The sequence below is a fragment of the Mobula hypostoma genome, chromosome 14, assembly GCF_963921235.1.
Source record: "Mobula hypostoma chromosome 14, sMobHyp1.1, whole genome shotgun sequence".
Classification (NCBI taxonomy): Eukaryota; Metazoa; Chordata; class Chondrichthyes; order Myliobatiformes; family Myliobatidae; genus Mobula; species Mobula hypostoma.
The window spans coordinates 74,421,732-74,434,014 of record NC_086110.1 but is presented as its reverse complement, the minus strand read 5'-3'; the positions used below and the strand labels follow the sequence as shown (position 1 = coordinate 74,434,014).

The window sequence follows — 12,283 nt, the reverse complement described above, 5'->3', positions numbered from 1 at the left end:
GGGGAGGGAGAGAAGGGGAAGGGGAGGGGGAAGAATTGTTTTGGGAGAGAGGGAGAGAGTGGGGGGGATTGGAGATGATGGAGAGTGGGGAGGGGGGAGGGGAGGATGGGAGGGGAAGGAGGGGAGGGGAGGGAGGGGAGGGAGGGCAGGGAATGGGGAAGGATTGATTTGGGAGAGTGAGAGGGGATTGGAGATGTTGAGGGAGTGGGGAGGGAGAGAAGGGGGGAAGGGTGGGAAAGGGAAGGGAAGGGGGAAGGATCGTTTTGGGAGGGTGAGGGGGATTGGCGATGATGGGGGAGTGGGGAGGAGGGTGGGGAAGGGAAAGGGGAAGGATTGTTTTGGGAGAGTGAGAGGGGATTGGAGATGATGGGGGAGTGGGGAGGAGGGTGGGGAAGGGAAAGGGAAAGGGGAAGGATTGTTTTGGGAGAGTGAGAGGGGATTGGTGATGATGGGGGAGTGGGGAAGGGAAAGGGGAAGGATTGTTTTGGGAGAGTGAGAGGGGATTGGAGATGATGGGGGAGTGGGGAGGAGGGTGGGGAAGGGAAAGGGGAAGGATTGTTTTGGGAGAGTGAGAGGGGATTGGAGATGATGGGGGAGTGGGGAGGAGGGTGGGGAAGGGAAAGGGGAAGGATTGTTTTGGGAGAGTGAGGGGGGATTGGAGATGATGGGGGAGTGGGGAGGGGAGGAGGAGAAGGGGGAGGAGGAGAAGGGAGGAGGGGCGGGGAGGGGAGGAGAGGAGGGGAGGGGAAGGAGGGGAGGGGAGGGAGGGAAGGGAAGGGGGAAGGATTGTTTTGGGAGAGTGAGAGGGGATTGGAGATGTTGAGGGAGTGGGGAGGGAGAGAAGGGGGAAGGGGAGGGGGAAGAATTGTTTTGGGAGAGAGGGAGAGAGTGAGAGGGGATTGGAGATGATGGAGAGTGGGGAGGGGGAGGGGAGGAGGGGAGGGGAAGGAGGGGAGGGGAAGGAGGAGAGGGAGGGGAAGGAGGAGAGGGAGGGGAGGGAGGGCAGGGAATGGGGAAGGATTGATTTGGGAGAGTGAGAGGGGATTGGAGATGTTGAGGGAGTGGGGAGGGAGAGAAGGGGGAAGGGTGGGAAAGGGAAGGGAAGGGAAGGGGAAGGATCGTTTTGGGAGGGTGAGGGGGATTGGCGATGATGGGGGAGTGGGGGGAGGGGAGGGGAGAAGGGTGGGAAAGGGAAGGGAAGGGGAAGGATCGTTTTGGGAGGGTGAGGGGGATTGGCGATGATGGGGGAGTGGGGAGGAGGGTGGGGAAGGGAAAGGGGAAGGATTGTTTTGGGAGAGTGAGAGGGGATTGGCGATGATGGGGGAGTGGGGAAGGGAAAGGGAAAGGATTGTTTTGGGAGAGTGAGAGGGGATTGGAGATGATGGGGGAGTGGGGAGGAGGGTGGGGAAGGGAAAGGGAAAGGGGAAGGATTGTTTTGGGAGAGTGAGAGGGGATTGGCGATGATGGGGGAGTGGGGAAGGGAAAGGGAAAGGATTGTTTTGGGAGAGTGAGAGGGGATTGGCGATGATGGGGGAGTGGGGAGGAGGGTGGGGAAGGATTGTTTTGGGAGAGTGAGAGGGGATTGGAGATGATCGGAGCAGGGAGGGACTGGGAGGAAGTGTTTGGGGCGGGGAAGATGGGAGGGAGGAGGGAGAGCGGGAGTGTCGCGGAGGCGGGCGGCAGGGAGAGGGAGCTCGAGTCCCGGTCATGTTGCAGCGGCTCCGTCTCCGCACAAAGTTTGCCGGCGGCTTCGCTCCCCGGGTCGTTGGCGCCGCCGATCCGCGCTGCGTCGCCGCCGCTGCCGCTCGCTGCTGCCGCCCGTGAGCGGGGATCCCAGCCGGCCGCCCGGATGATGAGGAATTCCCGGGAAGCGGACGGGTTCGAGGGGGAGGCGGCCAGCACGTCCATGATGAGCGGAGCGAGCAGCCCGTATCAGCCGACCACGGAGCCGGTGCTACCCGGCCGCCGGCTGAACCTCAGGTGTGACCCCGACTACCTGCGCTCCACCCTCGGGGCGCTCAAAGTGCTGCAAGTGGTGAGTGCGGGGCGGCCGGGGAAAGGGAGGGAGGGAGGGGGAGCATAAACACAGACACACACAGGTAGAGACAGACAGACACGCGGAGAGGGGCACACTCTCTCTCTCACTCTCACACAGACACTCACACTCACAGACACAGACACTCACGCTCACTCACATTCTCACTTTCACACAGATACACACACACACACACACACACACACGGTCACTCACACACTCTCACACACTCACTGTCTCACACACACACTCTCACACAGACACACTCTCACACAGACACACACACTCACACTCTCACACAGACACACACAGGTAGAGACAGACAGACACGCGGAGAGGGGCACACTCTCTCTCTCACTCTCACACAGACACTCACACTCACAGACACAGACACTCACGCTCACTCACATTCTCACTTTCACACAGATACACACACACACACACACACACACACACACACACACGGTCACTCACACACTCTCACACACTCACTGTCTCACACACACACTCACACACACACACTCACACAGACACACTCTCACACAGACACACACACTCACACTCTCACACAGACACACACAGGTAGAGACAGACAGACACGCGGAGAGGGGCACACTCTCTCTCTCACTCTCAGACACTCACACTCACAGACACAGACACTCACGCTCACTCACATTCTCACTTTCACACAGATACACACACACACACACACACACACACACGGTCACTCACACACTCTCACACACTCACTGTCTCACACACACACTCACACACACACACTCACACAGACACACTCTCACACAGACACACACACTCACACTCTCACACAGACACACACAGGTAGAGACAGACAGACACGCGGAGAGGGGCACACTCTCTCTCTCACTCTCACACAGACACTCACACTCACAGACACAGACACTCACGCTCACTCACATTCTCACTTTCACACAGATACACACACACACACACACACACACACACACACACGGTCACTCACACACTCTCACACACTCACTGTCTCACACACACACACTCACACAGACACACTCTCACACAGACACACACACTCACACTTTCACACACACAGACACGCTCACTCACATTCTCACTTTCACACAGATACACACACACACACACACACGCTCACTCTCACACTCTCACTGTCACACACACACACACACACACACACACACTACATGTAACAATGCTGCTGAAAAAAATGGAGAAATAATGGGGGATTGTGGCCCATTTGGTCGAACTTCAAATATTGGCAAGATGCTGCGATATTTTATGGAAGATGTGTTAACGGCGCACTTTGAAAACGAAGTGCTTATGCAGAGTCAACATGGAATTTAGTTGTGTTTGGCAAATATAATAGAATTTCTTGAGATGTCACTAGCAGGGTGGTAGAGCGCCTTTCAGCAGGCAGCTGTTTGACTCTTACATAAGGTTCACGGGAATAAGAACTCTGGGCGCTCTCAGGGACAGAGTCAGTGTTGAACAAAGTGACGGGAAAGTGTATCGGAGTGAAGTGTTTGTTGACCGGTTGGTACCGGGTTACGAACAGGACCCCAGCTGTTGGTAACTTACAACTTGGAATCGGTTTACCATTGTGACAGGTACCAAGGTAGAGTGAAAAGCTTGTCGTGTATATTGTTCATACAGATCAGATCAGATCATTACACGGTGCACTGAGCTAGAACATAGAACAGTACTGTACAGGCCCTGTGGCCCACGATGTTGTCAACCTTTCAACCTGCTCCTAGATCAATCTAACCCTTCCCTCCATTTCTCTTTCATCCATGGGCCTATCTAAGAGTCTCTTAAATGTCCCTATTGTAACTGTCTCTGCCACCACCCCTGGCAGTGCGTTCCACACACCCACCAGTCTGTGTAAAGAAACCTCTGACATCCCCCCCATACTTCCCTCCAGTCACCTTAAAATTACAGCCACCTCCCTGCTGGGAAGGAGTCTCGGGTTGTCCACTCGATCTGTGCCTCTTACCATCTGGTACACCCCTGCTGGCTTCAACAGGGTAACGAGGCAGAAGAAGTTAAAGCAGTGACAATGCAAATCAAAGTGTTAGTTACAAAGTGCAGTGCAGGTAAATGATAAAATGCAAGATCGTAACCAGGTAGATTGTGAGGTCCAGGGTCTGCCGTATTGACCGAGGGTCTGATAACGGTGGGACAGAAGCTGTCCTGGAACCTGGTGTACATGCTTTTGGGCTGTTGTATCTTCTGCCTGATGGGAGAGAGAAGAGAGTATCTGGGTGGGTGGGGTCTTTGATTCTGCTGGCGGCTTTACTGAGACAGTGAGATATAGACAAAGCCTATGGAGGGAAGGCTGGTTTCTGTGATGGGCTGAGCTGTGCTCCACAACTCTTTCCTGTTCATTGTGGTTACTGGCAAAGCATTGCCACTGACGGCTGTGGAGGCCAGTGTCATTGAGTCTATTTAAAGCGGAGGTTGACAAGTTCTCGATTAATCAGGGTATCAAAGGTTATGGGAAGAAGGCAGGAGAATGGGTTTGAGAGGCATAATAAATCAGCCATGGAGGAATGATGGAACAGGCTCAATGGGCCGAATGGCCTCATTCTGTTCCTATGGTCTTTTGCTGCTACAAACAGTCTTTATGTGTATCCATTCATCACTGCAGTTTTGCACTGACAATAGTCTTGATTTGACCTTTCCTGTCTCCAGAGGCTCCTCACGTCGATGACCTCGTTCATCTTTAATGGGCATTGTTCTCTCCCTCATCACTCTTTTGCCCTCAAAATACTTACAATATAGAACAGCACAGGCCCTTTGGCCCATGATGTTGGGCTGACCTTTTAACCTACTCCAAGATCAATCTTACCCTTCCTTCCCACGTAACCCTTCAGTTTTCTATCATCCATTTGCATATCCAAGAGTCTTACATGTCCCTGATGTATCTGCCAAGCCATGATTCATCAGGATGGGGTGCTTTACGCTGCAATGATTAAAAACTGGTTTGGGTCAACAGGGACCGGTTGAATTTCTTCAGCCTCCTCAGGAAGTTGAGTTGTTGGCGAGCTTCCTTGGTCATGATGTCAACATGCTTAGAATGGGACAGACTATTGGTGAAGTTCACCATTCAGGAACTTCAAGTTCTCAGGTATCTCAGGCTCAACACCGATGATGTAGGCAGAGGCACCTCTACCTGATGTAGACAGAGCGTCTGCACCAGCTGATGTACCAACATGACCAAGTTTGCTGGTGTACTTGTGTACAATGATCTGTCTGGGTGGCTGTCAACCAAAAGCTGTTCACTGTAGTATTTTGGTACATGCAGTAATGGTTATTATTCTATAGATTAATTGAGTATACCCTCAAGAAAATGAATCTCAGGGTTGTATATGGTGACATATACAGTATGTACGTTGATTATAAACTTACTTTAAACTTTTAATAAACCAATTCTAATGTCAGCAAATGCTGGAGGAACTCAACAGTTCAGGCAGTATCTATGAAGAGGAGTAAACAGTGTCTTCATGAAGAGTCTTGGCCTTAGTCCAGAGCACCCAAGGGAGACCCACCCTGGTGCAAACTGCACTCAGTTAGCACTCAACTTCACTTGCCCCATCACTGAAAAGTTCCTACAATCTGTGGACTCCTTCCAAGGACTCTCCTTCTCATGTTCTCGATATTTATTGCTTATTTATTTATTATTTCTTTCTTTTGTATTTGCACAGTTTGTTGTATTCTGTACGTACTTTGGATGAATGCCCAAGTTGGGCAGTCTTTCATTTGGTTCTGTTGTGGTCATTATTCTATCTATTCATTGAGTATGCCGGCTAGAAAATGAATCTCAAGGTTGTATATAGCGACATACATGTAGTTTGATAATAAATTTAATGTCAATGTTGAACCGAAGGTCAGGAATGAGCCTGAGGCTGTGAGGCGGAGGCTCTACCAGCTACGTCACTGTGTTGTCCTCTTAACGTCCTCTGCCTTCAGGCACTCATCACCAATTGCTCCTGGACTGTGTGATTTGAGTCATATGCATGACTTGCTTTCAAGCAACACACACAAAATGCCGGTGGAACGCAGCAGGCCAGGCAGCATCTCCAGGAAGAGGTACAGTCGACGTTTCAGGCTGAGACCCTTCGTCAGGACTAACTGAAAGAAGAGCTAGTAAGAGATTTGAAAGTGGGAGGGGGAGATACAAAATGATAGGAGAAGACAGGAGGGGGAGGGATGGAGCTAAGAGCTGGAAAGTTGATTGGCAAAAGGGATATCCTGCTTTCTCTGGCGGACAGAGCGTAGGTGTTCAGTGAAACGGTCTCCCAGTCTGCGTCGGGTCTCGCCAATATATAGAAGGCCACAGGATCTCCCAGTGGCCACACATTTTAATTCCACATCCCATTCCCATTCTGATATGTCTATCCACGGCCTCCTCTACTCTCAAGATGAAGCCACACTCAGGTTGGAGGAACAACACCTTATATTCCGTCTGGGTAGCCTCCAACCTGATGGCATGAACATTGACTTCTCTAACTTATGTTAATGCCCCTCCTCCCCTTCGTACCCCATCCCTTATTTATTATTTTTTTTTTCCCCTTTCTTTCTCTCTTTTTTCTCCCTCTGTCCCTCTCACTATATCTTCCTCTGGTGCTCCCCCCCACTTTCTCTCTCCCTAGCCCTCCTGTCCCATGATCCTTTCCCTTCTCCAGTTCTGTATCCCTTTTGCCAATCAACTTTCCAGCTCTTAGCTCCATCCCTCCCCCTCCCACCTTCAAATCTCTTACTAGCTCTTCTTTCAGTTAGTCCCGACGAAGAGTCTCGGCCTGAAACGTTGCCTGTACCTCTTCGTAGAGATGCTGCCCGGCCTGCTGCGTTCCACCAGCATTTTGTGTGTGTTGCTTGAATTTCCAGCATCTGCAGATTTCCTCGTGTTTGTGTTTTTAAACATGACTTGCTTTGGCAGGTCTGGAGTCACGTATAATCCCAGACCAGGTAAGGACCATTATGGAAAGTGGTGGAAGCAGATACGTTAGAGATCTTTGAGAGGTTTCCATTCCAGGACCACCAGACTCAAAAACAGTTACTTTCCCCAAGCAGTAAGGCTGATCAACACCTCCACCCACTGACTCACCCCTCCACATCCTCAACCACCACTCCTGTATCATTTCATGTCAGTCACCACTCTGTGCCTGGAGTCCCTTTATGAGCATAAAATCAGCCTGAAGGCACACACTCAGCGATTCAGGAACAGCTTCTTCCCCTCTGCCATCTGATTCCTAAATGGACATTGAAGCATTGGACACGACCTCACTTTATTTAATATACAACATTTCCATTTTTCCACATATTTAAAAATCTATTCAATATATGTAATTGATTTGCTTGTTTATTTATTATTATGTTTAATTTTATTTTATTTTTTTCTCTCTCTCTCTTCTAGATTATGTATTGCATTGAACTGCTGCTGCTAAGTTAACAAATTTCACATCACATGCCAGTGATAATAAACCTGATTCTGATTCAGTCTATATGTATAAGCTATCTTATGTATTGTGTTTCTGTATTCTGTTCTTTATTTCATCGTGTGTTTTTTTTGTGCTACATTGGATCTGGAGTAACAATTATTTAATTTTCCTTTACACTTGTGCTCAGGAAATGCCATTAAACAATCTTGAATCTTTAACGTGCAGTGATGAAGGAATGTGGGTTATGTGCAGGCAGAAGGAATTGAGTTAAATTCGACAGTGGGTTCAAAGCAGACTTGGTGGGCAGAAGGCCCTGTTACTGTTCTACGCTCTAACATTGCTTCACGCTCCCTTACCTTCCCTCCCAGCTCTCCTCACTCTCCCCTGTTCTCTGCATCTTGAAACGTTCTACGTTAAAGATTCACTTTATTCGTCCCACATACATCGAAACATACAGTGAAATGCGCTGCTTTGAATCAGCGACCAACACAGTGCGAGAGTCACCACGTTTCCAGCGCCAACATAGCATGGCCACAGTTTACTAACCCTCGCCCATCTGTCTTTAGAATGTGGGAGGAAACAGGAGCACCCGGAGGAAACACATACGGCCATGGGCAGATTGAACAAACTCCTTACAGAGAGTGACAGGAATTGAGCCTGGGTCGCTGGCACTGTGTCTAAATGTGGCCCAAATGATCTGTCCCTGTGCTGAAATCTATCACTGCCTTACGCTCCCATCACTCCCCCTCACCCCACCTTCCCTCACTCTACCCTCTTCTCTGAATCTTAAAGTATTCTACATAGGAGCAGAAATAGGCTACTATAAAAGTGAGGGTGTGATGCTGAGGCATTGGTCAGACCCCACTTGGAGTATTGTGAGCAGGTTTGGGCCCCTGATCTAAGAAAGGTTGCACTGGTATCTGAGAAGATCCAGAGGAGGTTCACAAGTGCTATCCCAGGTCTGAAAGGGTTAACATGAGGAGTATTTGATGGCTCTGGGCCTGTACTCACTGGAGATGAGAAGAATAAGGAGGGATCTCATTGGAACTTATCGGATATTGAAAGGTCAGGACAGAGTGGATATGGAGAGGATGTTTCCAATAAAGGGAGAGTCTAGGACCAGAGGGCACAGCCTCAGAATAGAGGGACGTCCATTTAGAACAGAGATGAGGAGGAATTTCTTTAGCCAGAGGGTGGTGAATCCGTGGAATTCATTGCCACAGGCAGCTGTGGAAGCCAGGTCATTGGGTACATTTAAAGCAGAGGTTGATAGACTCTTGATTCATCAGGGTGCATTGGTTACAGGGAGAAGGCAGGAGAAAGGAGTTGAGAGGAATAATAAATCAGCCATGATGGGATGGCAGAGCAGACTCGATGGGCTGAATGGACTCATTCTGTTTCTATGGCTTATGATCTTATGCTGCCGCAAACAGCCTTTCGTTGTATCCATATCTCACCGCAGATGACAATAGAATTGATTTGAACTTTCCCGTCTTCAGTGGCTCCATACATCAGTCTTTAATGGGCCCCTTTCTCTCCCGAGTCACATAGAACAGTACAAGCCCTTCGACCCATGGTGTTGTGCAGACCTTTGAACCTACTCCAAGATCAATCTAACCCTTCCCTCCCACATAACCCTCCATTTTCCTTTCATCCATGTGCCTGTCTAAGAGTCTCTAAATGTCCCGAATGTATCTGCCTCCACCACAACCCTGGCAGGGTGTTCCACACACCCACCACTCTGTGTAAAGAAACCTACACATCTCTGACATCCCATATACTTTCCTACAATCACTTTGAAATTATTTATTATTTCATTATTTGTTTTTTATTTAGATGCAAGGTGAAGTAGGGCCCATTGGCCATGCAGCCCCACCCATCCCCAACAAACCCAACTAAACCTCATCTACATATGGGAAAATTTACACCAACCAATTATCCTACCTAGAATGGGGGAGGAAACCAGAAAACCGGGAAAACGCTGACTCATTCCTCGGGGAGGACGCACAGAAATGCCAGAATTGAACTCGGAACCCTGGAATGGCCCAAGCTGTAACGGTGTCGAGCTAACTGTTCCTACAGAGGTGCCCATGCCCCCTTGTACCAGCCACTTCCACTCTGGGAAACATGTCCACTCAATCTATGCCTCTTATCACCTTGTACACCTCTATCAAGTCACCTGTCACCCTCCTCCACTCCAGAGAGAGAGAAGCCCCAGCTCACTCAACCTTTCCTCATGAGATGTGCAAAATGTCTGATACATCGTGCAGATAGTATGAGACATACTATTGCCATACTGGTAGGATTTCTTTAGGTTTACTTTGACAGCAGCTGCTAAAGCTGTCTGTTCACCTGGTGGAGAATCTCACCTGGTCCCCCAACACCAGCTCCATAGCCAGAAAGCCCAGCAGCGTCTCTACTTTCTGCAAAGGCTGAGAAAAGCCCATCTCCCCCCCCCCCGCCCCCCATCCTCACCACATTCTACAGAGGTTGTATTGAGAGCGTCCTGAGCAGCTGCATCACACTGCCTGGTTCGGAAATTGCACTGTCTTGGATCGCAAGACCCTGCAGCAGGCAGTGAGGTCAGCTGAGAAGATAATCGGGGTCTCCCTTCCCGCTATTACAGACATTTACACCACACGCTGCACCCGCAAAGCTAACAGCATTATGAAGGACCCCACACACCCCTCATACAAACTCTTCTCCCTCCTGCCATCTGGCAAAAGGTATCGAAGCATTCAGTGCAACAGTTTCTTCCCCCAAGCCATCAGACTCCTTAATACCCAGAGTCTAGACTGACATCTACATCATTTATTATTATATTGTAATTTGTCCTCTACTGTGCCTATTGCCTTGTTTATTAATTATTGTACTGCCCTGCACTGTTTTGTGCACTTTATGTAGTCCTGAGCAGGTCTATAGTCTAGTGCAGTTTTTATGTTGTTTTACATAGTCTAGAGTAGCCTTGTGCTGTCTCACGTAGTCTAGTGTAGTTTAGTGTTGTTTCGTGTAGCACTATGGTCCTGGAGGAAGGTTGTTTTGTTTTTACTGTGTACTGTACCAGCAGCTTATGGTCAAAATGACAACTTATGTCCACTTTTTTGCCCTCGCCATTTCCTCGCGGTATACTCTCCCCTCCCTGTATACTCCAGGGGTTCATATGGTTCAGGGGTTTACGGAGCATAACGGTTAGTGCAACTTGCAGCGTGCAGTTCAGATGTCAATTCCGGCTTCGTCTGTGCCGACTCCCTGTGGAATGTGTGGGTTTTCTCCCACAGTTCAGAGTTTCCAGGTGGGTTGGGTGGTCACTGTAAATTGTGCTGTGATCAGATTAGGGGGCTGTTGGGGTGGTGTAGGACCTACTCCACGCTGTATGGCTAAATAAACAAACAAATGGAGAAAGAAAGAAATAAGACAAAGATGCAGAATTAGGCCATTCAGCCCATTGAGTTTGCTCCGCAGTTCCATCATGGCTGATTTTAAAAATATATTTTTTATTGAGATACAGAGCAGAATAGATCCTTCCAGTTCTTCAAACTGCACAGCCCAGCAATCCCCAACTTAATCCTAGACTAATCAGGGACAATCTTCAATGACGAATTAACCTAACAATTGGTACATTTTTGGAATGTGGGAGGAAACTGGAGCACCTGGATGAAATCCACACGGTTACATGGGAACGCACAAAACTCTTCACAGGCGGTGGTGGGAATTGAACCGGGGTCGCCAGTACTGTGAAGTGTTGCGCCAGCCACTCACTACACTTCCCTCTCAGCCCCAGTCTCCTGCCCTCTCCCCGTGACCTTTGACACCTCGACTAGTCAAGAACCTGTCAACCTCCGCTTTAAATGTACCCAATGACTTGGCCCCGGCAGCCTTTTGTTTTGTTGAAGTGTAACCCTGTGCCGACCTTCCCTAATACGCTGCCCACCACTGGTGTGTGTGTGTGTGCGCAAGACTGGCTGGTTGCTCATGCCTTCTGCAGAACCAGCTCAGCTGGTTGCACGAGTCCAGCAGGTTCAGAGGCAGGACTGGAAGGAAGTTCAGATGCATAGGGAGATACAAATCACTCAAATTTTTCTCTAAGAGAATTCGTCACTGTAAATATATATAGCTAGGGCGCCTAAGACTTTTGCACAGTGTTGTTATTGTCAACATGGAGGAGAGAGCGAGTTTGTAAATCTGGCAGGAGCAAAGGATTCGGATTGGTGAGGGTGAAGTGCCAAGGGAGGGGTGTGGGACAGGTGACAGAGAAGGACTGCAAAGGGCAGGGGGTTGGCGTGTGTACAGACACACCCAGCCCTGAGACACCAGGCAAGATCATTTGATCCCAAGCAATAGGTTTATTGATCATCACAGAATGTCTCTCTGGTGCTTCCTGCTCCCTCCCCTCTCCCTTCCTCTTTCCTCAGCCATGATTCCCCTCCTCCTGTCCCCTTCCCACTCTCAGTCCACAACAGAGACCCATATCAAAATCAGATTTATCATCACTCACGTGTCATGAAACACACATGAAAGTTGCTGGTGAACGCAGCAGGCCAGGCAGCATCTCTAGGAAGAGATACAGTCGCCGTTTCGGGCCGAGACCCTTCGTCAGGACTAACTGAAGGAAGAGCTAGTAAGAGAATTGAAAGTGGGAGGGGGAGATCCGAAATGATAGGGGAAGACAGGAGGTGAAGGGATGGAGCCAAGAGCTGGACAGGTGATTGGCAAAAGGGATATGAGAGGATCATGGGACAGGAGGCCCAGGGAGAAGGAAAAGGGGAAGGGGGGGAGGAAAAACCCAGAGGAT

The 12,283-nt window shown here is 49.5% G+C and overlaps 1 protein-coding gene across 2 annotated transcripts in view; it reads left to right on the top strand.

Annotated features, from left to right (window-relative positions):
• The first annotated feature begins 1,648 nt into the window (after positions 1-1,648).
• Positions 1,649-12,283, top strand: part of cmtm4 (CKLF-like MARVEL transmembrane domain containing 4) — an 86,976-nt gene continuing 76,341 nt past the window's right edge. For both annotated transcript variants that reach the window (XM_063067239.1, XM_063067240.1), the window contains exon 1: positions 1,649-2,035. In XM_063067239.1, coding sequence (XP_062923309.1) covers positions 1,850-2,035 — 186 coding nt within the window. In that variant the 5' untranslated portion in view covers positions 1,649-1,849. The remainder of the gene's footprint in view (positions 2,036-12,283) is intronic.